The sequence below is a fragment of the Chaetodon trifascialis genome, chromosome 20, assembly GCF_039877785.1.
Source record: "Chaetodon trifascialis isolate fChaTrf1 chromosome 20, fChaTrf1.hap1, whole genome shotgun sequence".
NCBI classification, from domain to species: Eukaryota; Metazoa; Chordata; class Actinopteri; order Chaetodontiformes; family Chaetodontidae; genus Chaetodon; species Chaetodon trifascialis.
This window is the reverse complement of record NC_092075.1, coordinates 9,501,722-9,527,968: the sequence shown is the minus strand read 5'-3', so window position 1 is coordinate 9,527,968 and position 26,247 is coordinate 9,501,722. Positions and strand designations below refer to the sequence as shown.

The window sequence follows — 26,247 nt, the reverse complement described above, 5'->3', positions numbered from 1 at the left end:
TATTTTTTTTGTAACTCTCAGCATTTTAAAAGGACGAAAGCAATGATCCTGCAAACACGCGCATCTGTTTAATTCCTTTTTTTATTTTCTGCATCATGTAGTTTTATTTGCAATTATTTCGTCCCTCTTTGCGGCTTCATAATTGCAGCGCGTTAACGATGCCACGGTTCGGCGGTGCCGCGGCCCACCTGGTGCCGCCGCGTGGGACGGCGCGAGGATGATGGAGGAGAGGGAGGCCGCGCGCTCCGCGTCAAACTCGGTGTGCAGGCGCGCGCTCAGACAGTGATATTGTAACTCTAGTAGTGATACCTGTAAGCAGTGCAGTAATGATGCGGTGTATTATCAGAAGTGACTTCAGACTTTTATTTTAGAGTTAAAATGGAATAAAACTACATGAAAATAACGATGACAATGAATGTACAGAGAGAAAAAAACAGCACAAAACGGTTTAAATAATATAAGTTTACCAGTAAGCACGTGGTTTTAAAATATGAATATAATCATAATATATCCAAAAAAAACAACAACAAAAACTCCATCATTGCATGCAATCTTTGTCAGCCAGTGAAGTTGCCCAGTTGTGATGAAATTGTAGCTGTGTTAATACCTGTGATATGTGTATTATCAGTGTAGATAAACTTATATAAAACCTATTTAAATGGGGGGGGGGGGGGGGGGGGGGGATACAGATATATTACAGTTTTTGAGTACAAAGTATATATTTACTTTTATTATCTATTTTGCTTTTGTAACTTTTGTTACTCTTTTACTTTTCCATTTTGGATTGGCTGAAAGACTCATTTTTGCATCATAGGTTTTGATTTTGTATATTTTTAAATTAGACTATATCTACAAACTTATGGATTTCCAGCAGTGGTGGAGGAGATATGTGTGCTTGAAGTTCTGTTTCAGAGCTGGGTTTTACCTTCTTCTGTCTCATTAGACCACTGCAACCTCTGCAGTCATTTTCAGTTCACAAACTTCTGAGTGGTTCATGGCCTAATTCATCATTGAGGAAACCCTCAAACCTGATTATATAGCTCTTGAGTCAGACGGTATGAAGGCTTTGTCTGACTTCTGAGACAACCACTTAAAATCCTCAATATCAATTCAGTCAGAGCAATATCTGTCTGCTGATGAAGATCAGCCCTGACGTCTCTCTGTTTACAGTATGCACTCCTCTTTCTCCCTGTCTCTCCAAGCCTTCACTCCCCTCACATTTCACCATTTTCCTGACTCACCTCTTTACATCCCTCTCTTTGTATCCCTCTCCTGCAGCCGCACTACTGTACACAGCGCGTACCGCCCTGTAAACTTTAAACAATAGCTGCACTTCATCCCATTGTTGTCCAAGTGGCCTGGCCCACTCCAGACAGCCCATCAACTGACTGGACACTCATTCTTTCCAGTTCCCTGCTCAGGCATGCAGAAACACACACACATCCATATACACTCATACATACAGAGGAGCTTTCAAGTCAGGGTGCTTCACAGGGACGAAGCAAACCTTTTCGCTGAACCCAATTCCAAACTCCTCCGCCAGTTGACGGCCGGCCAGAGAAGTAATGGCAGCAAACGTTAAACATTAACAGTCTCAGTGCCAAAAAACAAAACATTATAGTGCTACACACAAGCCAGAGCAGAAATAACTCCTCTCTGTCTCTCTCTGGGCCTATTAGCGAGGAGGTTTCGGGCCACAGTGCTTCTGGTCTGGTAATGAGCCCGGCAGCACAATACAGGCACCGGGCCGGAACAGCTGAGGCCAGACAAAGCTGGCAGGATGGAGCGACTGGGACTTACTACATTTAACACAGAGCCATGCTAACTGTGTGTGTGTGTGTGTGTGTGTGTGTGTGTGTGTGTGTGTGTGTGTGTGTGTGTGTGTGTGTGTGTGTGTGTCAGTGATGGAGAGACACAGCAAGAATTTGTATCTGTGTGTGTGTGTGACATAACTGTGTGTGTGGAGAAGGCATGTGTCCCATTACCATTATGGGGACAAACTCAAAGACAGAATGGGGGCCCCTGGAGATTTTGCTGCCAAAAAGGCAGCAGAGGAGTGTGTGGCAATCAGTGGGATGACGGGTCGGGGTTGTCCTGCGGCAGTCATCTGGAAAGTTCTCCACTTATCTCTGGGCCCGAGACACCGGCCAACCAATTCAACCCGGCAAATAAGTATTATGTAGGCTGACAGAATTTGTCCGTCCAAATGAGCTGCAGAACATGCTGTTGTTTTAAACTGTGAATGGCGGCGCTGCTGTGTGGGCCCCGCCCGGCTCAGGCTGTTTGTGGCCCCATGAGAAGGCCCAGTTTGTGTGAGTGAACACATCACCTTGTTTATTAATTGTTTTTGGACGAAGCCCAGCTGATTATTCTGAACCTTTTGCCGTCTTTTTACATCGAACCGCCTCTGGATGGTGTGAGATTCTTATTCTGCCGTTGACTCAGTGTTTAAACAAACATCTCATTCTGCTTTGGCTTTTTACACTTATAACAAGACAATATGGTCAGTGGCCAGTATGTTTCAGCGCTTGTTGGGTTGTTGAACAGTGTCTGAAGCCCCCTCCCCAAACACCTTTCTTACATTTGCACTATAAGAGCTGCATCCCATAATTTTTAAGACACAGTCAGTCCAACAATCACATCCACTTTGCACAGTGATTGGTCAGGTGTGCATATGACAAGCCTTAAACACAGAGCACGACTGAAGCTAAAGGCTTGCCCATCAGTATCTTGATCATTCACCCTCAGGGGGTCATAAATATCTGTACAAAGTTCATGGCAATCCAAAAAATTCTCAATACAAGGTCCAATTTTCAGCTTTCAACCACATCTTATGACCGACTGAACATCTTGGAAAGCCACCAGATGTGGCTGACAGCATCTGTAATAACTGGTTCCAAGGTAAAATGAGCCTCTCAGCTAAGTAACCCATAGCTGTAAAGACATTTAACAAACGTCAACCTGATGGTGGTACCAGAGGTAAAATCAGTAGGATTCATCCTCTGGGAACCACGAACAACCAAACAAAATTTTGTGTCAATCAGACCAGTAAATGTTGAGATTCATCGCTCTCAATTCATCGTCTGGGCACCTTGAGGGTCTGTACAAAACTTCATGTTGATCCATCAAACAGTTATTTCAGTCTGGACCAAAGCGGCGGACCGACCATCGGATTGACATTTTGGGCAGAAAAAAAGGCCTCAAAACACCTGAGCGGACTTCAAATGGCAACACCTTCCTCAAATTTCAAGAAGCTACCTAATCCCCTCCACCTTTAACCATAATGCACCTGGAACAAATGTGCCAGTCAAACAGAGCAAAGTGGTCAAACAGAGGGTGTCCCTGTGTAGGAGCAGGCGGAGGGAGGAAACACAGGTGCCCTGTGTCCGACCAGCCTATAAAACAACACACAGGCCCTGCAGGCAGGAAGCTCCTATTGACTGGAAGACATCAAGAAAAACGCACCCTTCAAAGCACACACACATTCAACTCTACACACACACACACCGAGGTGGATAAAATCTGCCAGGTATCAGGTACTGCCCCGAGGGAGAGGGCTGACCTGTGGAGGCCAGGGGAGTCAAACACACAGCTGACAAACAGGTCATTCAGCATCACACACACATCTCTGTAATGCTGTTTTATCCTCGAATTGCACCGTAGATTAAAGATCGTCAACCACAGAGGGAGCAGATGCAAAGACTGATCTGCAGTATAGCTAAAACTGAGGTGGAAGATGAAGTGAGATAAGATGGAGGCGATCAGCTCACAAACATTCCTGCTCCGCTCGACACGACACACTGACCCACGGAGCGCCGACTTTCAGATCATGTTTGTCCTCGCATCTTAAAAGCCACAGAGTGTGTGCCCGAGGAGTGTTTTCAGAGTGTGTGTGGAAGAGGAGGGGGCAAAAAGAGGTCATGCGTTGAAATGCCCTTAAGCAAGGCACTTGCTTTAACTCTCTCAATGAGAGAGGTGCTTTGCTGCAAAAAGCCAGGCTTTGTAAAAGGCTCGGCTGTGACGAAATCTGAAGAGTGATTCATGTTCGGATTGGGTCTGATTGGCAAATAAAATGAAAACGTCTGGCCACGAGACAAGTGGCCAACTCTAATGAGTGCGGTCTGCGGGGGGAAAAAGGCAGGGAAGATGTTTTTCTTTCGTTTCTTTCAAATCAAGCTGCAGCAATAAAAGAATATCACTTCCCATTGAAAATTACACTCATACAGAAACCAGATATATTGAATGTGCTTTGCAGTCAGCGCTGGAAAGTACAGGAGATCATATCTGGTGCAAGTGGACACTGGATAAGAGACGGTTATTACTTAATGTCTCAGTGAAAGAGGCGAATGGAACCGGAGTGGAAAAACAAAAACCCCTGAAAGGACCACAGACAGACTTCGAGGGCCCTGGATGGTGAAAGCCGAATCACAACGGCAGCACTCAAGAGGGAAGGAGCAGAGGAGGGGGTGGACACCAAGAGGGAGACAAAAAAAAAGAAGAAAAGAAGTGTTTTTCCAACAGCCGGAGTGGGAAAAATCGAGTGTTAATGCGGGTAAGAGATAAAAAGTAACAAGTAGAGCGTGCGAGGCGTCAGCAGCAGATGGAGAATGTGCGTCAGGAGGAGCATTGAGGGCAGGAAAAAAATCCCAGGGATGAATGTGAGTGTTTACAGTACAGTTTATGTTTGTTGGCAGTGTTCGCAGGTGTTTGTGGCTCATATTTACTGCGCATTTCAGAGCCACAGTGTGTTGAGCAATGTTCAAAGCAACACTGTGTGTGTGTGTGTGTGTGTGTGTGTGTGTGTGTGTGTGTGTGTGTGTGTGTGTGTGTGTGTGTGAAAGAGAGAGGAAAAAAAAAAAAAGAGTGACCTTACGTGTTGGGGTCTTTTTTTGCAGCCCATGCTGGACAAGCCTCTAATGATCACAACTTGAGCTCTTGCCTTTTTAATTACCCACCCAGGCCTGACTGAGTCGCACAAAGCTCGGGAATGGAGTGGCGCAGATGGAACAAAAACAGACCAACTCCTTGGGAAGGATGCCCTCTGATCCCAGCAGCTAAAGCAGCCCCTGCTGCTCCAGCCGGTCATTATTGTTGTTGGAGAGGAGGAGAGAGATGGCACTCCAAAACAAGGCCACCACCGCGGCTGAAGTCATGGTCCACAGGCCATGTGAGAAGAGCTTTTGGTGGAGAGCTCCTCTGTGACGCCAGCGCACAAACCAGCACCTTTAGCGCAGATTAAACATTTCAATTTGATTTGAAAAACAAGAGCCGCTAATGGCTGCCTCTCGCTGTAGCATTTCGTCACAGGCCCGAGAGCATGTAGGTTAGCCGGGATGGCGTCGCCTTTCAGCGCCATGGGCGTCCCGCCCCCCTCAAGGTGCTGGGATGGCCCCGGGCCCCTGTCACTCATGTGGCCCATCACTCAGCCTCATCTGCAGAATCTGACTTTATCTTAATGAGGTGTTGTTATTCCTGTGAATGAATGGACACAGCTTCCATTCACAAGACAAGAAGTTGAGCATTATGACGTTAATTAAGCGCCACAGACGATGAGTCAGAGGCTCCTGAGGGTCACCTGACGTGAGGAGGGAAAGGTCTTTAATAAATCCACGAGAATGACCAAACGTCCACTTGATCCAATTCCCAAATGTAACAGTGTGTCGCTGTCTGTAGTGTCACATCACATTTATGTGTGAGGAACGTGTGTGTCTGTGTCGGGGGGGGGGGGGTTCTGATTCCAGACATCCTGCTCTTATTGTGGACCGCCTCAGGTCGACTGCTGCTCAACATGTCAGGCTGAAAGAGAACAAAATGTGGCCCGTGCCACCGAGAGCGATCACACACACATGAAGACAAACACACACAGGTCTGCTCCACCTTAGTTTTCTGTAGTTGATTTGTTGATGTCAGGAGATTAATTCCACATTTAGCTGAGCAGTATTTGAGAGAAGTGGCTGCAAAATAATCCTGTCATTTGAATGCAGTGTTACAGAACACTGGATCTACAGGTTGATAGTTAATCTATCAGTTTGATCAGTCTGCAACAATCACTGTGGAGCTGTCATTAATGTTTTAAAAGCTTTCTTTAGTGGGAAACGCTGAAAATCATATACAAAAAAAAGATAGATTTTGGATTAGGATGTTTATTTTCTCATCAAGCTTCAAGAAAAAAAACACACTAACCTATTTGCTGTGTTAGATTGTTAATAAGCAGATTTTTACTTTTTTGGGGAGAAAATGTGACAAAAACAAACTAAAAGAATGAATGAAAAGTTGAAGATGTTGATGAAAAAAATGTTAAAATGTTCTTTCTCCTTTGTTGAATTATTAAGCTTCTGCAAACGTGAGCATTTTCTCCATAGACAATGGCTAAAACCAAAAGTGACAGCATCCATAAATAGAGTCCCACTCTGAATGATAATCAGAAGTAACATTTTATTTTTTCCCCAAGAGAAAAACAGTATGTAACATTTTGGACAAGATATCCTTCATTTGGAAAAAAAAAAATGTAACGGTGACACAAACTTCATGAATACTCACAGAAAACAAATCAACGGTTTATACACAATGTTAAAAAAATAAAAGTGCAAATAAGATTCTTCAAAAAAACAAGTTTAAAAGTACCTGAAGGCCACCCGGTCCCCTCCAGTCACTCTGAGATGTGTTGTGCTACAGCACCCTCTAGTGGTTGACAGTTTAAAGGCACATTTCTGCCCAAAGTAAAATACATGACAGCATCATTTCACTGACTGTGCGCTACTTTGGGTACTATTACAGACCAAAGGTAACACTAAAAACTAAATAAATTAGGTCCAGACATTTTGAGTCACTCAACAAATGATTCAGGCGCCCCCCCCCACCCTCTGAGGGCTAGGGAGTCCCTGAGATTTACTTTTGTAAAAGTGCAAAAGATAAAACTGCAGAAAAACTGTAAAACAAAACAATAACTTGAAGCTGAGGCAGATTCCAGATATGTGCTTCCACGAACTAAAAGACTGAAGGTCCATCACAAATGTATAATTTTAAAAGGGCGTTAACTGGTCGTATTATCTCTGTCAGGCCTCTTTATTCCATCGGGGAATGATGGTCCTGCGATAAGTCCGCCTCTCTGAGATGTTGCGTCTGACTTTGATCACTGTCGGAGGAGGCATCTCCAGCTCCAGAGAGGGGCTGGAGTGGGACTTTTTCAGCCCGTCTTCGTCCTCCTCCCCCCCAGCAGAGTCTGCACACACGCCTTTATCAAACAGGTTCAGGTTAGCGACACTGAACATGCCGTCACCCGTCTTCTTCACCTTCTTCCAGGCCTCCAGCACCTGGATGTAGATCTCATAGCGGCTCATCTGTGGGGTTTGAACAAGAGACACAGATCACTTATGGCTCTTTTCACAATCGTATACACACATTCGCACACAACACTCTGATCACCTCGTGCTGCAGGTACTCTGCTCTGACGCGATGCTCCTCCAGCTCTTTGGCTTTGGCTTTTTTGCCCTCTGGTAGGTTTTGCTGCAGGTACGACAGGTCCGCCTTGAAGGACTCCAGCATTCCTGAATGAGACTGCAGCTGACGCTCCTGCACAGGGAGCCAGACCGAGGAACAGATTTCATGCAAACATAAAGAAATACTGCAAAACACATTCATACATAAAACTGACTTGTGCTAATGAGGAAATGAATGTAAATAAGGAAGAGGCGTGGGAGTGTGTACCAGAGTGTGAGCAGACTGTGAGGCGGGGAGGATTGGCCTGAAGAACCTCCTCTGAGAGCCGACGGCGGCGGGGAACGGAGGCGAGGAGTGAAGAGCCGAAACCAGGTTGATGCGACTGATCCATGAATTCATCTCCACTTTGGATCTGAGAGGAAAACAAAGCTCTGACACTGACTGCCAGACACACACACACACACACACACCTACACACAAACACACCGGCTGTGCTGTGACTTACGAGGCCTGAAAAAGGAAAACCCTCCAGTCTGCCGTCTGCAGACGGAAGACGTGCGGCTTCTTGGTGTAGTCGGCTGCCTGCTCGGCCAGAGAGTGATGCACACTCACCACCTCCTCGTTAATCGGCTGATCCCTCCTGTAATCATCCTGACACACACACACACACAGAGGGGAAATTACAGAAACATATCTATAATAATGCAATAAAAGACACTAAATGTTGTCACACACTGCAGGGAAACACACTTTTAATTATGACATTGAGCGCTCATACCTTCTGTAAGTAAAGGACCATTCCCCTCAGCACTCCATAGAAAGTCTTCCAGCTTCTCTTCCCCCAAGGAGCTGCCACAGAAACATTCAGCAGGTACAAGATCAGAGAGAGAGAGACATCTCAAAGGCCTTCATGATACAAACAAGAACGTAACAGCCATGAAATGATCAAAATGCAGAGTTCATTAAGGGTATTAAGAGGTATTAATTAAATAAAAGAAATATAAAAATCCAGCAATAAGTAAAATAATGCAAAACATAACAAAAATCATTGTAAAACTATGTTCAAACAAAATGAAAAACATTTGAATGAGACATTAAATCTCACTTCATCACTGGCAAGAGATCAGAGCTTTGTGATAAAAGGCCAAAAGTGCATGAAATATCTTTAAAACCCCAAAATAATCTTAGAAAAACTTGCCTTTAAAATGAAAACTCATGACTGTTTCAGGATGACACACTCTTGATATTTTCTGTGGCCAACTGCCCTTATTTTCACTGCTCTGTTGCAACACAAATCTTACCTTTCAGACAGCAAAGCAAAGCCAAACATCAGAAATCCTCAGTTCACAGTCACGTTACATTGTTGTAAAGTGCTCCTGACACAGGAGCTGGTGTGGGTGTTGTTTTTTTTTTAATGTCAAATAAACTAAATCACAGACTGAGCCTTTAAGTCCTGGCTCACCTCAAACGCAAAATAAACCAGGCAGTAAGTCAGTGTCTCACTCACTGCGTTTGCCATCAATGTCGGCGTGGAGCTTCCTCTGGAGGAACCCCTCTTTGACCACGGAGGCCTTTTTGTCGTGAGGAACGTCCTGGAAGGGGTTGGCCTTTGAACGCAGCGGCGCGTCATCTGCGGCATCTTCGTCCACCAACACGGAGCTCTTCAGTTCCTCCTCATCGCTGTAACGTGCAAAGACTGTGTGTGAAGAACATGTGTGAAGAACGTGCTGATGTTTTATGAGTGTTTTTATCCGTCCACTTACACGGCCCACTCCAGAGGCTCATTCTTTATGGAGTTGTAAAGACTCTGAAATGAAGATGGAGAGGAAAAGGTTAAAACGTTTTCAGAAACAAGGATTTGACTTTGCTCTCTCTCTCTCAAAAAAAGGAGTATTACTTTTAGGAGATCCTTGCTGAAGTTTTCTTCTTCATTCATCCCATCCAGGTTGGACACAAACTTAGAAGAGGACATGGATTTTCCCACATTCTGTGAACACACACAAAACATACCACCGTGTCTGAAATACCTCAGAGATCGTGTGGTTGCAGTGTCACACCATGTCAAAACAAAACTTTCACAGTCATAAATGTTTCCCACCTGTCCGTGCAAGTCGGTGTTGAGAAGCATCAAAGCACATGTGAGAGCCAACACGGGCCCTGAGGATATGAAAAAAGAGGGAGAATGACACGTGTCTTGTCGCATGTGAGAAGAGAAGCGGAAAAGAGGGAGTAAAGCGTGACGGAGGCTCACCCGAAGAGGAGAAGGCGTTGGGGTTGCACTCGTGGAAGCGGCAGGCGAAGTGCTGCAGCACGCGCTCTCGCTCCTGGGTCTCTCCTATCAGCAGCACCACTTTCAAGAAGGACCTGAGTGAGGGGAGCCGAAAGGAAAATTTAAAAAAAAGGAGGCGTTTTACGAGCGTTGAGTGAAAGATGTCGGTGCGTGCGATCCAAGCTCCGCCTCGGGAAGGCTCACCTCAGGGAATGATCCAGAGTTTGCCCGGTGAAGTCAAAGAATTTCAAGTATTCCTCCCCGACAGCACGACTGAAGTCATGACTAAACAGAAACAAAACACATACATTCAGTCAGCATTTTGATTTGAATAATGCAACAATATTTGGGGGTCTGATTACTGGTTCTTTAATTAGAATAATTAATAATTAACAAAAAACAAGCATGTAGATGAGCTCAGTGTTCATTTCACTCAACTCAAACGGCCAAAACAGTCAAGAAAATTGTATTGGTTGAAAGCAATGTGACCAGGAAATGACTATATCTCAGTATTATGAAAACAATAACCACATGATCCTACACTTCCCTTAACACAACTTAACAACATCTTTCATTACACTCTCCACATCTGCTAAATGTCCTTTAAGCTCTCCGCCCCCACCTTGTAACACAGACTTTCTGTTATTAATTGGTTGCCAAGATACCCCTGATGACATCACCAGGGTTATTTTCCAAGACTTCTGAAAGCTCCTCTGAAGCCACAGAAGACGTTTGCACAACTGTTCTCGCCATCTGAGCAGCCCTACCTGTGACAAGTAATCTGATCTTAATCTCAGGTGCCCCTTTAATGTTACGAGGCAGAGGACAGAATAAATGCGAAGGAGTTTACGTGGAATGCATGATGCGGCCGTCTGTGGGCTTCACTCTGTCTTTGAGGAGGTGGACGTGCTGTTGATTTACAGGAATGACTTGTGCTGTGGTGTAATTCTATTAAAAGGCAAAATGTTTTGTCTAAGCATTAATTAAGGCCATACAGCTCATTAAACAAAAGTCTGACTCAATCATATGTCGCATCTCTTTTATTTCCACGCCCAAGATCCTCAGCTGGGAACTGGTTCTTCCTCTGGTTACTGAGGCTCACGCTCAGGAGGAAAAGATACAGTGGGAGTGGTGACATTTGGGTTCAGTGGAAAGTGAGTGCCAGTGGACATGTTGTTTCATTTTGATGCGTTTAAGTTTGCTAAATTTGCTTCAAAAGCCTGAAGAAGAAGTCATGGTGTGCTATCTCCACCTGAAGCGCAAAATAGTAAATGTTTCGGTCAGATATACATGAATTTTTGGTCTGAAGATTTGATTGTGTAAGTTGTTTAAGTTCGTCCTTTATTTTTAATTAATTAATTTAAAACGTCCATGCAGCCCTCTGAATGTATGGTATCTTGTAAGTTGTACGAATGGCGCACTAATTAAAATGCCATTCGTCCATTAATGCCATATAAATGCACTGTATCTATAACCACCTCTGTGACTGCATCTTTTTCAGTGATGCCATGCTGAAAACCTCGTGCTGCTTCAGCTCCACTGAGCGGTTGTGGGTTTAGCTGCAGTGCTAGAAACACCATCACCCTTCTGTTACAAAGAAAGGAAGATATAGATAATAATAATGGATAATATGTGCTTACTCTTTGTCTAAGTGCTTCACCACGTCCACACGCTGGATGTCATCCAACTTATACAGCCGCTCAGCGAGGCGGCGGGCCAGCTCTCTGTCCACCTCGCCTCCGTTCATAAGAGGCACTGCCGTCTCGGGGGGTTTGGGTTGTTCTCCGTTGGCTACAACAGTCTGCACAGATCCATCCTCACTGCCTCCGACTTCTTCAGCCTGGTGTGACGCCTCGGCCTGTTTGTCCACCTGACTGAACTCGGCCTCTACTGTCTGCTGCGTGACCTCAGTCTCAGCAGACACCTGCTCCGTTATTTCCGACTCATCTGTCTCCTCTGGTCCTGCGAGCTGCTCAGAGAGCGCGGGCAGCGACGAGTCGGCCGTTTGCTCATTCTGCTCTGATGGCTCCGTCTGTTCTTGCTGCTCAGCCGCTCCGGGGTCTTCAGCTTCGACACAAACTGTCTGCTCTGACGGAGTAGATCCCTCTTGCAGGTCGGCTTTTTCGGGATGGGTTGACTCTTCTGTCAATTCCATCTGCGGTGAGTGCTCCAGATGTTGCGGCTGCCCTAACTGGTCTTCAGAGTGTCGTTCCTCTGCTTGGATCTGCTCTGGCTCTTCGATCATCTCAAGCTGCTCACATTCAGCGTGTTCGGGCTGCGGTGACAGCTCCTGCGAAGTTGTTTGGTCACAATCTTGATCCTGTAAAGAACTCGTCTCCTCCTGTGTTTCAGTCAGCTCCAGTATCTCTTCTGAGTTCTCTATCTGTGACAGCGGCGACAGCTCCTGCGAAGTTGTTTGGTCACAATCTTGATCCTGTAAAGAACTCGTCTCCTCCTGTGTTTCAGTCAGCTCCAGTATCTCCTCTGAGTTCTCTATCCTCTCTGCATTATCCGCCTCCTGTATCAATGGTTCTTCGTTATTGTGTGCAGCCTCTGACTGTTCAGGGTCCACGCTCTGATCGACATCTTTGCACATTTCTGGCTCTTCAGTTTGTCCTGTGGGATCTTCATGTAGCCGTTCTAGTATTTCTAAGTCCTCTTGGCTCGCTAAGTGTCGCCTTTCCTCCAAAAGCTCTGACTGTTGCAGATCAATTAGCTTATCTGGGTTTCCGGCTGTACCAGTGTCGTCACTTTGTAGTGGCTCTGCAGGAGCCTCACTGCAAAGTGTGAACAAAATACACAACGTAGTCAGTGTTAAAGCAGCACATAATACTGAGACATGATTCAAACGATGAAGCAGTTCACCGTTAATACACACTTCCTGTTCCCCTTTCTTAAGTCCATGATACTCACACATCACCCAGACAACTGAGAGTTTTATCCTCTTCACTTTCTTCAGTAGGACAGGACACATCTGTCACACTCTGCTCCTCTTCTACCTCCCCTCCCTCCTCGATCTCTTCCTCAGTCTGAACACCATTTGTCGAAGTTTGCTCTTCCTCTGACTCGCCCTGTCCAGTCAGCAGAACATTGGGCTCCTCCTGTTCCTCTTCTAGTTTTAAATCAACAAAACTGTCCGCCCCATCCTCCGAACCATCAATCTCGTCAAGAATATCGATTATGTCCACAGTTTCAACAGGATCTGAGGTTGCTGAGTGTCTCTCCTCTTCTTCTGAGTCCGTCCTTAGCGGGATGTCTGGAATATTTTTTTAGAAGACAGTGAACACCAGTTTTTGTTAAACCAGAGCGCATTTCTAATAAAAAATGAGCAAGACACAAGCATTACAGAAACCAAGAATCATTCATTTGTATTCTCAAACCGAGCAACAAATGGGGAAAAACTCATCATTTCACACCTAATTATAAATGTTGCTCAGAGTAACACGTACCGTTATTACTGTCTAACAGCTCATGACTTGAATCTTCCTTTTCCTGTGCTGTCGGCTCTTGCACATCTGCATCATCACATGGCTGGAAATTGCAACACAGGCCATCATGAATGTGAGTTGTGCGAGAAAGCTTGTGATTGACAGTGGGTTTGTGTGGAGGCACTCTGAGCCTCAGCAGACCAACATTATGTCCACGCCATTCTTCCCACCTCTGCTCAGCCTACTACAATAACCCACACACGTGTCTCTGAAGAGATGAAGACTGAGGTGGTGAGGAAAGTTAAGCCAACGCTCAGAGAAGGAAGGGTTAAGGACACAGGAAACTGTATCTACGCACAGAAGATGAACAGAAATAGACAAAATTCAAAATAACAGCAGCCTGACATCACATCTCACATACAGTACATACCTCAGAGCCGCTTCCTGTCCTTTCTAAATTTGAGTTCAGAAGCAGAGACTCAAACCCAGCGTCTTCCTCTCTGACCTCCTCTCTGTAAAGCTCGGCATTAACATCTTGAGATTGGTGACGTGATTGGGGAGTGGTGTCGAGGCTCATGACGCCGCCAGAGTCCAGCTCATTGGCCACGCTGCTGTCAATCATGAGTGAAGATGTCTCTGGGGTGGGATCAGGCATGTCCCACTGCACTTTGGCAAAGGAAATCGGGGGACTGATACAGCTCATGGGGCGCACCGGCCATATTATTTGCTCCCACTGCTCTGCCTCCGCTGGAGTTTCTTGTCCTGTCTTTGGGGAGAGGCTCAGCTGATCTGTCCCATGTGTCTCATTTATTTGTACCTCTGTCTCGCCCCACACAATGGCCTGCTCCTCTCCGCCGATGTGCTGGTGGTCTATAGAGGTCCACGAGTCTTGCTGAGGCAACTGAAGGACTGAGTCTGCGATGTCTGGGACAGATGAGCACACGTTTTCCTCCTCCATTAGCATGTATGTCAGGGAACGATGATGTTGCTGTAAATGATGTCTTGCTACAAAATGTCCTCCTCTGCAGCATGAATGATGATCATTTTGTGAGATCCCATAAATGTCACATCCTGAAGCATGTTACAACCTCCAGTGGCGCCATTCAAGATCTGTGACGAGAGAAAGAAAGCAAACAAATCCATTAATGCTCAAAAATTGTTTAGCACACGCCTATCTGTGCCTGATATCATGTCACAACAAATGCAAAACTGTTCTGTTCAACTGACTCTTCATGCACTATTTGAATACAACCTTTAGAAATACATTTTGAAGATCCTCCAGGAGGAGCATCTGATTAGCTGATAGACAAAAAATGTATTCATAAGACTCGTCTATATTTGGCTGTAGTGTAATAGTGACGTCTTTACAGTGGCTCTAGATTTTTTTCTATTCATCTTTGAGAAAGAGCCCATTTGTAACTGCTGAGGAAAGCATTTTAAATTACACACAACACTGCAAGCAAAAACAAAACTGACTAACTGACATACAGTCACTAACAGCCCACAAAAATACTCCACACTCACCACTTGTGAGTAAACATAATCCATCCTGAAGATCTTTGTCTGCTTTTTTAAGCCGTGCTGCTCCTTTGCCAATTATTTTTAACTGCTTGACGTGGCATTGCAGATGTGCAGTGCAATAGACTTTTAGTGAAATGTCACAAAAGCATGTTTCTACTTCCTGACCACAAACAGAGAAAGTCAGCCTAGCAAGTGAGCGAGGGAGAAAGAGAGACAGAGGTGTATGGTGCAGATCAAGAGAGAGGCGGAGGGTGGGGTTGACTCTGTTGAGCAGTGTGCGTCCTGTGCTTATCATTTTATCACCACGCTGCACTGTGACTCTGGGTGAAGGATAAAACCATGAAAGAGTCAAAACTCAAACTGTTGCCAACACAAACCAAGGGCATTTCTCTCAGCAACACCAAGGCCAGCAACAAAACATCTATATTAGGACAAGCAGTCAAAATATCACGGCCCATATCTTATTTTTTCGGCCTACTTTTTCCTCACCTTCATTTATTTCTTCCTCTCTGTACTTTTTCTGTCTATACTTCTCTGTCTATCTTCATATTCTATTCACATCGTGCAACCAACATCCGGGACAGACCTTGACCACACTTCCTGTGTGGGTGCTCACTTCTCAGTTCCTGTCAGGGTGCAACAAGTGCTACAGTAGATGTATGAATGCTGACAACGATTGACAAAGAGATTCATCTGAATCATACTGTTTGAAAGGAAAAATACTAAATCTTTTTTTAATTAAAAAAAAAAAAAAGCAGCGTTGTCTCTTTATGTTCATGAGTGAGAATGTTATTTGAACCCTTCTAATATTGCACAGTACTGATTAAAATCTCTGTCTGCTGTTTGTTAATATACTGAGTGTTCCACATGATAACACAGTTAATCCTCTGTGTGTGTTATCTTTGGCAGCATTGTTGATGATAAAGAAGGTAGAAGCGATGCTCAGTTGACAGAGAGAGACACATTCTCATCCTCATCAATGAGAAAACAAGAGTGCATCAGGATACTTTCGCTCAAATGTAGGATTACTCAAAGAAACAGCAGTCTGCCCTAAGTGGAGAAGATACCAAGAAGAGTTGCTTACAGTGCAGGGAAAGTATATACAGCACATCACAGCCTTGACAGAACACTAAAGGAGAAGTACAAATATAAAACAAAAACCTACCAGAGAGGATAAAATAAAAACAGGAACACAGCCACAGTGGGTACAATGAAAGTTGTGAAATTATTCATAGATGTGTGCGATAATAAGATTTATGTAAAGAGGATAAAGACTGCCTAGTCATTCATTACCACCAGTGAACATGGCTCAGACACAAATTTGAACATTTTCAAACATCAAAGAATCCAAAAAAAATCCCACTGGGAGGAATCTTTTCAACTGTGCAGCATGACTTACCCCCTCCAGGCTCGTGAAAGCAGCATCATATGATCAGCCGGCTTGTGAGGTTTTAAGTCAAGTCTTGTGGGAGGGAAAGACACGCCACTGTGTTGTACTGGGTTTTTAGCGCTGTGCCTTCATAGACATATTCACTCGCACACACATGCACACAAGCATACAAATTACCCTCTGTTGATTAGGACTGAACCTGCTGCACACAACAAATAAGCCTCACATTCGCTCTCTTTAAGTCGAGCAGGGTTTTAGTCTGTGGTTTCGCATAAAGATGCATGCAAGTCACAAGTCCTAGTCCGGACCAGGTCCTCCTCCTTCTTCTCCTTGCTTCCTATCCATTTTGGATCACGATCAGACTCCCATATGCCTCCGTCCTGTTCTTCTACCAGCACATATGGCTGGGAGGGAAAAAGGGAAGAATTTGTAGCACAGATAGAAGAAGAAAGCTGCTGAGTGACAACAAAGAGGAAGAAAACGCACATTGTGATTGGCAGATGACTCAAGAGCTCAGAGACACCTGAGAGGCCTCAACCCACGCCTACTAGCCTAAAGGCATGCAAGCAAACATACTAGGTCAGACGAGGGAGTGGCCCAGCGCAGCTCTTGCAACTGAGTTCAGGAATGATGTGGTAAAACCAGAAGGAATCCAGATTCAATATGCACAAGTTATTAGCTGCACTGGAATTAGCTGTGTCTCTTTCTATTGGCTGGCTTGGCAGCTGGCTGTGGGTAGAGAAGCCTGTTTAACACAAACAAGAGAGGCTTTTTTAGTGCCTTACCTGTAATGACACAAGTTACTTCTTTCATATTTCCCCCGATTAGCATGTTTGCATTTATTTAGTTGAGTTTTATATATATATAGTTAGCATTTTCATTACAATTATTAGCACTAACTTTGTTGCAGTTAGCAAGGTTAGCTAAGTTATAGCACACTAACCGCATTAGCTAAAAGACTAAGCTTAGCTACTCTAACTATAGTTAACCTAGTTAGTAATATTATGTAACGTTCTTCTTCCTTATCAGCGCTTTTTATATATAAATATTGTTTGCATTATTAGCATAAGTATTCTTAGCTGTACTCTCGAAGTAACGTAACTAGCTAAACATTTGAAGCAGTGTAATTAGCATGATTAGCATTAAGATTACCGTTGGTATTCAAATATTAGCATTACCTAGCATTTATGTGAGCATCCTTCCACCTGTAGTGAGTTAGCTGTTAGCTGGTGGTTGTAGTAGCTGATTTGGTAGCATTGACACTAGTAGTATTATTATTAGTAATGACCTAGAGGTACTGCTATAGTTTTGTAGTTCTTGTTATTTAAACACCATTTATCACCGTGGCTATATATGTAACGTTTAGCAGTATCACAGTGTAACGTCTGCTCGGGGCCCTGCCAATGCAACTGTTCCACTCCACACCGGCAGGGGCGCTACAGACCTGTGAGCCGTTAGCAAAACAAAACCAGCTTCTCCTAGCCGTCACTTTCATGCGACTGTCTCTGCTTTGTTTGTTCCGCACACGGCAGCAGAGCCGCACACACCCACTTTTTCCCCAGATACTTTCAATCGTGTACAAACCATCTGGTGAGCTGTATACAGCCGCGGCCGCTCGGTCTAATATGGCCAAGTCGAGTGATCTAAAGATCTTCCTGGAGTCCTCTCTGAATGAGATCTTTAAAGCGACAGTGAGCGACATCCTGGACTCAGTGGACCGGACCCTGTCCGAGTACCAGGGCACAATACAGAGGATAGAGTCCGAAAACGAGGGCCTTAAACGGCTTCTTTTTGCACAGAAGAGCAAGGAATCTGCTGCCAGAGGTATGGTAGTTTACACCTGGTCGATCATGGAGGGTGTTTGTGTCAGTCGTGGCAGCGGACAGTGTAGCTTCATGCAGCCGTTGATCTTTTGTTCAAGCCTCACAATCATTGTCAGCAAATTGTGTGACGTGTGTGTGTTTACCGGGACAAATAAATGGCAGGATGAGGAGCAGAGGAGGGCAAGCAGACAACAGGGCTCTGCAAACGTTTATGAGGTGGGAAATGGCCTTTGGGTGTAATACAGTACTAATTACACTGTAGAGTAAAGGTGATATTACTGTCACAATGTCCTGCACACTAATGATGGTGCCACAACAAAGGCAATTCTACAATACACAGTAAATCATAAAACAGTGTGCCTGAAGTTGCAAATGATGAGGGAATCAGTAACACTTCTGTTTTTATGACATGCATTCAGTATGTTTATTTCAGCCTTGAGAGCACACATATCAGGTTTTCTTACAATGAAAACTCAGCAAGGTGCCTTTAAGCATCCTCTGGTGATCATACAGTATCAATTATCATACAACCCTGCAGCCGCCTTCACCTTCGTGTTTGTTCTGTTGATGCCAAGTGTCCAAAAAAATCACTTAATGCAGCTTTAAGTTATAATTCACTAACGTGAGTTGAGTTTGTTCAGGCTGTTTTGTGCTTCTGTAATATCATTCATTTCCCCCCAGTTTTATAGCACGACTGTTAGCTAGTCAAACATTTTAGCTGTAATGTGAGTGTGACCCACAGTCTGCACTAAGTTGTTCATTATTTTGGCCTTGGATCTTTACAGATATTCGTGAAGAAGATGTCTCTGCAGAGCTCTCGACTTCAGAATGGAGCAGCCGTCCCATCACCTCCACCCAGGCCACGTTCAAGATGTCCATATGCAGCAGTGACAAGAAGAGCATCAGGAGGAAGCACAAAGACAAGATGAGGGAGAGCGTAGCCTCTGCCTCCTTTTTACTGCAGACTGATCATATGGTAGAACGTCCACGTGTGAACACATCAGAGGTAGTCGTCTCCACCCAAAACTTGATATCTGTCAAAGCAGAGCACGACCTGGATGAAAGCGGTGCTATTGACCTCTCGCAGCCTTCATCCCTCCTCAATCTGACAATGAGGCCAATAAAAAACGAGAGCACAGAGGACAGTTTTGATGGTCATGACGCGTATGCTCCTCTGCCTCCATCTGCAGGCCTCGAACAAGACTCCAGAGGCAGTGACAGTGAAGTTAAAGTCACCATTGTTTCTGACACTTACATGCAGGATGGACAGTTCATTAAAACAGAGGAGGAGGAGCAGAATGGGGTGTTGCAGTATGGCGACGAGTTGAAGCATGCGTTGAGATATTACCCTGAATCAGAAATAGATCCAGAGGGAGCGAGTCGACAGATTGAAGTCGTGACGCACGAGGAAATCAATTCACCGGCTGTCCCAGCGGATGAGTTTTTGGAGATTCACGACAACTTTTTGCGCTGTCCCATCTGTCCCAAAACATTTAGTCGAGCGACCTCGCTCAACGTCCACATCAAGACTCACAGCGGCGAGAAGGCGCACAGCTGCAGCTACTGCGGTAAACGCTTCGGCCGGGCCGATCTCCTCAAATCCCACAAGCGCACGCACACGGGAGAAAGACCCTATAGCTGCAACATGTGCAGTAAAACGTACGCCCATCCCAGTCAGCTCAGGATACACAAACGTGTCCACACTGGAGAGAAGCCTTATTCCTGCTCACACTGTGCGAAGCGCTTTAACGAGCACAACCAGCTCAAAGTCCACTTGCGGACACACACCGGGGAGAGGCCTTACAGCTGCCAGGAGTGCGGCAAAACTTTCAGCAACGCCGGCAACCTGCGGATACACGAGAGGATCCACACTGGTGAGAAGCCATACTGCTGCGCTCAGTGTGGGAAAAGGTTTAACGGCTTGGGCGACCTCAAGACGCATTACAGGATTCACACTGGAGAGAGGCCCTACAGCTGTGAGCTGTGCAAGAAGACCTTCAGCCAGGCGGGCCACCTCACCATACACATGCGAATGCACACGGGAGAAAGACCGTACAGCTGCAATGAGTGCGGCAAGAAGTTCACGGTGGCCAGCAGCCTCAAGCTGCACCAGAGGACTCACACGGGGGAGAAGGAGTACAGCTGCTCGTACTGCAGCAAGAGTTTCAGCAGGTCTGGTCACCTGAAGAGACACGAACTGGTCCACACCAAAGAGAAGGTCTTCCTCTGCAGCCAGTGTGGAAAGACCTACACTGACCAGTCGTCCCTTAAAAAGCATCTTAAGATGCACGCAGCCAAGGAGCAGAAGGCTCAGGGCGAGGGAAGCGCCAACGAGGCTGAAACAAACGCAGCCCGACCGGCAGCTGCTGAGACACTTTCAGACACTGAGAGAAATTAGGACCAAGTTACTGAGTGATATCAAAGCTGAGAATGAGTGCTGTGTGTGACACAATAATCTTGAACCAAGATCCACTTACTATCCTTGTTAGTGCGTTAAAATGCATCTCACAGCCTGTATCGGCAGAGTATTACAGAGTGCTGTGCAGATTTTTAGCGTCCGAGAAGCCTTCAAGTGCTTTAATCGCTACTCAAGCTGGACTTGCTGTTTTTGGACCCTAAGGTCGTGGGCTGTGGTTGAAAGCTCCAGCTCTAAGTGGACCTTGAGTTCAGATTATTGTGTTTAACTACTGTTCCCAAGGTCGAAAACAAAGTTTCACACTCAAAACGTATGTGATGTTTGTGGTACAGTGCAATACACTGTTGTCTAATCTTTGCTGTGATTTTAGTAGGTCCAAATATTTAGCAAAATCATATGATTAATTACTTTATTTTCATCAATAAGCCCTAATATTCCCCTGTGGTCTACAGACAGGAAGTGGGACCTTAAAGGAACATGCTGTATGTTACCACAGAGTCAGTGGTATGAAAGTCAAATTTCCCCAAAGGAGTCAGTGGAAAATAACAATATAATTGTTTAGAGTGAAGATGCTTCTACACACATTTATGCACCTTGTTGTAGCCAAAGGGTTAGAAATGTGTGCTGATCCAGTGATTTACGGTCAAGATCATTAATATATTGCTGTATATAGCTTTAACTATACAGTCAGCAGTCAGATCCATTTTACTGACAAGAATGTATTTATGTAATGATGTTACTGAAAATATTGTTACTGCAGATATTCAGTTATCGATTGTCCAGCTTTGAATAATAAATTCTAATAATCGTTACGTAAGACATGCTAATGTCAAAGAATTTCGAGCTTCTAGAGGATGTGTTTTAGGTTGTTCACTGTTCTAGGAAACTCATCTCTCTTCAAGAATTACGTACAACTGACACATGCAGGAGAGAAATGTCATGTTTATGATGACAGGGCTGATGTGTGTTGCGGCAACTGGTTGATACACCTGCACAGCAATGTATATGAAACTTGAGTGTTTGCTACTAGGAACTCATTGTGACTTACTTTTGTGTGGTTTGTGTCTAAATTAAAGAGTTAATCAAAAGATCTTGTATGTCTTATTTGCATTTTCTAGGTATATTTTATTCTAAATTAAAAAAAAAAAAGATTACAACTTTAAATGCATTTTTTTTTGTATATTTAATGCAACCAGAAAAGCAAATCCAACACTTACATACAACCCCTGTGCTGTGTAAAATTTAAATAAAAACCAAATATGAACATTTACATGTGCTTTGTTTACTGACAGCAGTTTAACAAAGTGTTCCTGAGCTCATGCAGTAATCTCCTTCATACATTCATGTGTTCACAAAGTGGTGACCCTCACTTTATGCTTCCTTGTGTAAGACTGAGCTGTTCCAGGATGCCTCTTTTATACCCAGTCATGATACTATCAGCTGTTACCAATCAACCTGATTACCTGTGGAACGATCCAAACAGGTGTTTCTGGAGCATTCGTCAGGCCTTTGTTCCTCCTGTCCCAATTTGTTTGAAACATGTTGCTGCAACAAAGTCAGAATAAGCAGATATTTACAAAAATCAATAAGTTCATGCAAAATATCAAAAGAACATTTTCCTTCATACCTCTGGTGGTATCTAACAGGCTATGCAGATAGATTTGGTTTAACAGGCGCTACTTTTCCTCAGTTCAGTGGAGGTGAATGGAGTTTCATACATGGTGTTCAACACATTGAAACATTACAGTCACCAAATAAATCATTGTGACGGTCGCAGGGCACATACACACAACCATTCACACTCACACTCACACCTAGGGGCAATTTAGAGTCACCAATCAACCTAATGAGCATGTTTTTGGTCTGTGGGAGGAAGCCGGAGTGCCCGGAGAGAACCCACGCATGCACGGGAAGAACATGCAAACTTCACACAGAAAGGCCCGACCCAGGAATCGAACCTGCGACCTTCTTGCTGTGAGGCACGCGCACTACCTGCTGCACCACCGTGCAGCCCTAGTTTAATATCATAAAGGTTAAAAAAAGAAAATAATATTCTCACATTTGAGAAGCTATTATTTTGCCATTTTATCCACAGGAGATGACATAAACAATGAACCATTGCTGATGATTCATTTTCATGGGTCAAATAATGATTCATTGACACATGGTTTCATCTTGTGTCTCTGAGCTCATTGGATCAAGCGGCAACATAATTTACAACAGCACATCGATAGGAAAACCTTTGCAACGCATAAATGGGATTCCGCCATGCAGCCTCAGCCGCTGCTCTGACAACAGTTGAGGCTGCATGGCGGCTTCTCCTTGGACAAATAGAGCATAGGCTGAATGCTGCTGCTGAAGTCCATCAGGCCAAACGCCACATAGTGAATGTAGCAGCGAAACACGTCCGGAGAGAAGTAGTGCTGGAAGGGGAACAGCGCGACCGGTGGGAAGTAGTTGAACACGATGATGGCCAGGATGATGAGGACCATCTTGAAGGCTCTCTTCTTCACGGGGTGCATCTCGTCTCTGCCGGGCCCCGACTGCCTGAGCGCCCACAGGATCACGATGTTGCAGAACACCATGAAGGCGAACGCGGCGAGGATCATCGCTGTGAAGACCTTCTCGAAGTTGACAATGTTGCCCACGCATTTAGCAGCAGCGTAGGCCAGAGTGATCAGCCACACGACGAGGGCCAGGACCGCTCGGTGCTGACGGTCCTTGAGCTCGGTGAAGGTGATGGGGTGGACCACGGCCACGTAGCGGTCCAGGCAGATGCAGGAGAGGAAGAGAGGCGAGGAGTCTTTCATGCCGTAGAAGAAGCGCAGGACGTACCAGGTGCTGCTGGTGGTGAGGAAGACTATGTTGGCCAGCTCAAGGGGCGGGATGAGACAGAAGAGAATGTCCAAAACCGCCAGATGAAGGATGAAGATGTCTGAGGTGGAGGAGTCACCCTTGTTCTTATGGATGAGCCACAGCACCATAAGGTTAGCCGGGATACCCAGGAACATGTTGATGAACTGCAGGCCCAGGTACCAAATGAGGACAGCGGGCATGTCTTTGCAGCGCTCATACACCGTCTGCTCGCCGCCGGTGTAGTTGAGGGGTCGATGAGAGATAAAGAGTGCAGAGGAGTTCAAGTATAAAACCTCCATGACGGCTCAGAGAGGGAGGTCGTCAAAGGTCATCAGAGGTACAAAGATCTGTCGGATAAACACAACAAATGAGGTTCAGTGGTAAGAGACAACAGACAGTGTATTCAAAATGGCCAAAAGTGACACTGAAAAGTGTCAGTTAGCTATGAGATGAAGATTAGTAAAGATAATGCTGTATTTTTTCAAATTAAATACTGTATAAAAGCTCCAGTCATTTAATATGTCACATATATTCTGCTGTTAAGGAAGTACTGCATCGCAAATATGAAGTCTGGATCTTTTTTTAATTCACTGCGGTGATACAGGGGAAATTTGACTACCAGCACTAGACTGGAAAGGAACTGTGACCTGCTAAACTCAGTCTTATCAGATATCACACTTTTATTCTAGTGTAAGTGTACTTCCCTGAAATATCCTATGTAAAAAACAAACAAAAAAACTCTTTAATGATGCTGTTAACCGCAGTCACACAATAAAACATCTGAGGCGTGTTAACTGTGGTATTTGGAGCTTTATTTTCTGAGTAAAAAAGGTTGAGTAAAAACCTTAAATAAATAGAAACAGAATGCAATCATTTGCAAATAAACTTTTCCTTAATATCCTTCATACAATCAACCTTTCGAGACTTTCCAGGATGCCCCTTTCATATCCAATCATGGTACTATCACCTGTTACCGATCAACCTGATTGCCTCTGGAATATTCCAAACAGGTGTTTTTGGAGCATTCATCAGCTTTCCGAGTTCCGAGAAGTCGATCAGATAAAACACTAAATACACTGCCTTTGCACTGCTTTCAAGAGGGTGTGTGTCAAAAAGCTTTAGCAAATGATCACATTCACACAAAATTTTTTAACTCAGGCTCGCTCGCTTGCACTCAAAAAGCAAGCTACCACACACCACATGTTATGGTATTTTGTGATACATAATGCACAAGTAGTTGGAAAGATAAAGCGGTCTCAAAAAAATTAAAATGAACCTTTTTTTCTTTGCAGTTTTGCATGGTAAGCAAAGCCACCCACCCTTAACTGGCACTTAGTTGTCTAATGAGTGGATCCCCTCTGCCCTAAACTGTCTCTGCATCACTGTCTCGCTGAAGTCCTCATCCCGTCACATACTCACTGACGTGTGACCCACACAGAGATATGGCAGTATGTTGAATGCGGCTTTATTAAAGGGCAGAATTGTTTGTATGCGCCCTTACATGTTTCCACCATGTCAACAATCTGCTCATACCACTATCTCTGTATCTAAGGGTGACATGTAAATGTGCAACCAGGTCATCTCCTTCAGAACATATCATCTAATAAAGTCATCAGTGGCAGAAGTTTGCAACAGTAAAGGCTGCACGGCTGAAGAACTCCCCTAAGACACAAGATATGTGCATAAGACTGGAAGTGTTTCTATTTGAATTCAGAGGTCAGAAGTTACAGTTTTATGTCAAAATGACACTCACCTGCTCACCAGGATGCCGCCTAAAGTGACTGGTCCCCGCTCTCCACCTAATCCTTGTGACTCCTGTGCACATCTGTCCCAGTGTGAGCAAATGCTCACATCAAAATGAATGGAAAGCATCTTTTGGAAGATGACCCAACACTTCAGGGATCCTGCTCCAGCCCGACCATCCAATCACAGCGTTGAGACGAGGGCGTGGAAGCTGACGATCTCCCTCTGGGTGCCACAGTGTCTTGTTTGGCCCCCTGTACATCCATCACACCTTAAAAATGAACAAATTAAATCATCATAAAACAAGGATGAGGGCGAATGACATGAAAGAGTGTGAACGTGAGCGCTGAGATATAAAATGTGTGTGTGTGGAGGACGTGTTGTGGCAAGCCATCATCCATTCACACCGATTGGCAGTGATGCAACAAACCAATGGTGCCTGACGGAAAAAATCGGCAGTAAACAACTGATGCAACAGTCCAGAAAATCACTTCTGATTCAATTCAGTGTAAGGATGTGTAATGTGTTACGTGAGGCTGACATGGTTCGAGGTGTGATGTCCGTCAGCGGGACCTGCATCTACTGAAAACTGCAGACCAGCTCGCACCAGAATTCACAGCTACAGTATGTATTTAACTGTGTTTCTCTTTCTTTCTTCTCTTTCTTTGTAACTACAGATAATGTCATTTTTGAAAGGTTATTGAATGACCTGTCTGGTGACCTTTGACCTTTTACTACTATTTTATTGCGTGTTAAACAGTGCTAAAGTAGTCAATATATTATACTCTATAATCACGTTGAAATGAAAGGATGTTGACTATTTTACCCTCCGTCCCGTCCTCATGAATGTTCTGCAGCGGATGTTTTATTTGCGCTGTTACAGCATGTCGATCTGTGTGTCTGTGGCTGTTTGAACAGCTCGGTGAAACTTGACCCTGGTTTGTTTACCTTCATCTGTCTGTCTCTGAACTGTTGGTGTCAGGTTCACAGTGATGTGTCTCCCTCCAGTAAGGTAGAATATTCTCACAGGTTCGCAAAATACTGCATCAGAGCAGAAACAACACCGCTTTTGTCCACCAAGGCCCATTTTAGAGCTCATTGGAGCTGCGTGAAGTTGTAATTTCACATCACTGAATGCATTAAATGAACAAGATATTTGTGTTTGCATAATGCATATACTTAACACTTATTCTTTTCATTATGGAGAACCTTTGTTAGCTCGTATTCCTGCAAAAAGCACCAGTCTTAAAAAAATAAACTGTAATACTTTTACAGTTAACATTAAATGTTTCCTATTTATTCATGAATATTTAATGTTACAGAGAAGTTTTCAGGGGCTTTAAAATTAGATCTACTCAATC

The 26,247-nt window shown here is 44.5% G+C and overlaps 4 protein-coding genes across 4 annotated transcripts; 1 reads left to right on the top strand and 3 right to left on the bottom strand.

Moving 5' to 3' along the window:
- Nucleotides 1-6,416: 6,416 nt before the first annotated feature.
- LOC139348520 (PH and SEC7 domain-containing protein 3) lies at nucleotides 6,417-11,924 on the bottom strand. The gene is made up of 12 exons (XM_070988710.1): nucleotides 11,350-11,924; nucleotides 9,914-9,994; nucleotides 9,692-9,804; nucleotides 9,539-9,597; nucleotides 9,338-9,427; nucleotides 9,204-9,247; nucleotides 8,948-9,120; nucleotides 8,219-8,289; nucleotides 7,946-8,091; nucleotides 7,708-7,852; nucleotides 7,426-7,572; nucleotides 6,417-7,340 (listed from the first exon to the last, which is right to left on the bottom strand). The coding sequence occupies exons 1-12, from the start codon at nucleotides 11,862-11,864 to the stop codon at nucleotides 7,056-7,058; spliced, it is 1,869 nt and encodes a 622-aa protein (XP_070844811.1). The 5' UTR covers nucleotides 11,865-11,924; the 3' UTR covers nucleotides 6,417-7,055.
- Nucleotides 11,925-11,970: 46 nt separating this feature from the next.
- Nucleotides 11,971-14,797, bottom strand: LOC139348996 (probable serine/threonine-protein kinase kinX). The gene is made up of 6 exons (XM_070989435.1): nucleotides 14,662-14,797; nucleotides 13,568-14,247; nucleotides 13,159-13,240; nucleotides 12,623-12,965; nucleotides 12,041-12,486; nucleotides 11,971-11,999 (listed from the first exon to the last, which is right to left on the bottom strand). The coding sequence occupies exons 2-6, from the start codon at nucleotides 14,099-14,101 to the stop codon at nucleotides 11,971-11,973; spliced, it is 1,434 nt and encodes a 477-aa protein (XP_070845536.1). The 5' UTR covers nucleotides 14,102-14,247; nucleotides 14,662-14,797.
- Nucleotides 14,798-17,555: 2,758 nt separating this feature from the next.
- Nucleotides 17,556-21,555, top strand: LOC139348519 (zinc finger protein 436). The gene is made up of 2 exons (XM_070988709.1): nucleotides 17,556-17,872; nucleotides 18,657-21,555. The coding sequence occupies exons 1-2, from the start codon at nucleotides 17,674-17,676 to the stop codon at nucleotides 20,267-20,269; spliced, it is 1,812 nt and encodes a 603-aa protein (XP_070844810.1). The 5' UTR covers nucleotides 17,556-17,673; the 3' UTR covers nucleotides 20,270-21,555.
- A 1,008-nt stretch (nucleotides 21,556-22,563) lies between these two features.
- hcar2 (hydroxycarboxylic acid receptor 2-) lies at nucleotides 22,564-23,442 on the bottom strand. Its single transcript, XM_070989434.1, has one exon. The coding sequence runs from the start codon at nucleotides 23,440-23,442 to the stop codon at nucleotides 22,564-22,566; it is 879 nt and encodes a 292-aa protein (XP_070845535.1).
- Nucleotides 23,443-26,247: the final 2,805 nt, after the last annotated feature.

Excerpts from the sequence above, each read along its gene's own strand:
- hcar2 (XM_070989434.1), bottom strand. The coding sequence starts at position 23,442 with ATGGAGGTTTTATACTTGAACTCCTCTGCACTCTTTATCTCTCATCGA.
- LOC139348520 (XM_070988710.1), bottom strand. The coding sequence starts at position 11,864 with ATGGAATTGACAGAAGAGTCAACCCATCCCGAAAAAGCCGACCTGCAA. Across the intron at positions 9,805-9,913 it reads ACTCTGGATCATTCCCTGAG|GTCCTTCTTGAAAGTGGTGC; the intron begins GTGAGCCTTCCC and ends CCCCTCACTCAG. Across the intron at positions 8,290-8,947 it reads CGACATTGATGGCAAACGCA|CTCCTTGGGGGAAGAGAAGC; the intron begins GTGAGTGAGACA and ends TTTCTGTGGCAG.
- LOC139348996 (XM_070989435.1), bottom strand. The coding sequence starts at position 14,101 with ATGCTAATGGAGGAGGAAAACGTGTGCTCATCTGTCCCAGACATCGCA. Across the intron at positions 12,966-13,158 it reads GCTGTTAGACAGTAATAACG|ACATCCCGCTAAGGACGGAC; the intron begins GTACGTGTTACT and ends AAAATATTCCAG. Across the intron at positions 12,000-12,040 it reads TGAAACACAGGAGGAGACGA|GAGCTGTCACCGCAGCCCGA; the intron begins GTTCTTTACAGG and ends ACAACTTCGCAG.
- LOC139348519 (XM_070988709.1), top strand. The coding sequence starts at position 17,674 with ATGGCCAAGTCGAGTGATCTAAAGATCTTCCTGGAGTCCTCTCTGAAT. Across the intron at positions 17,873-18,656 it reads CAAGGAATCTGCTGCCAGAG|ATATTCGTGAAGAAGATGTC; the intron begins GTATGGTAGTTT and ends GGATCTTTACAG.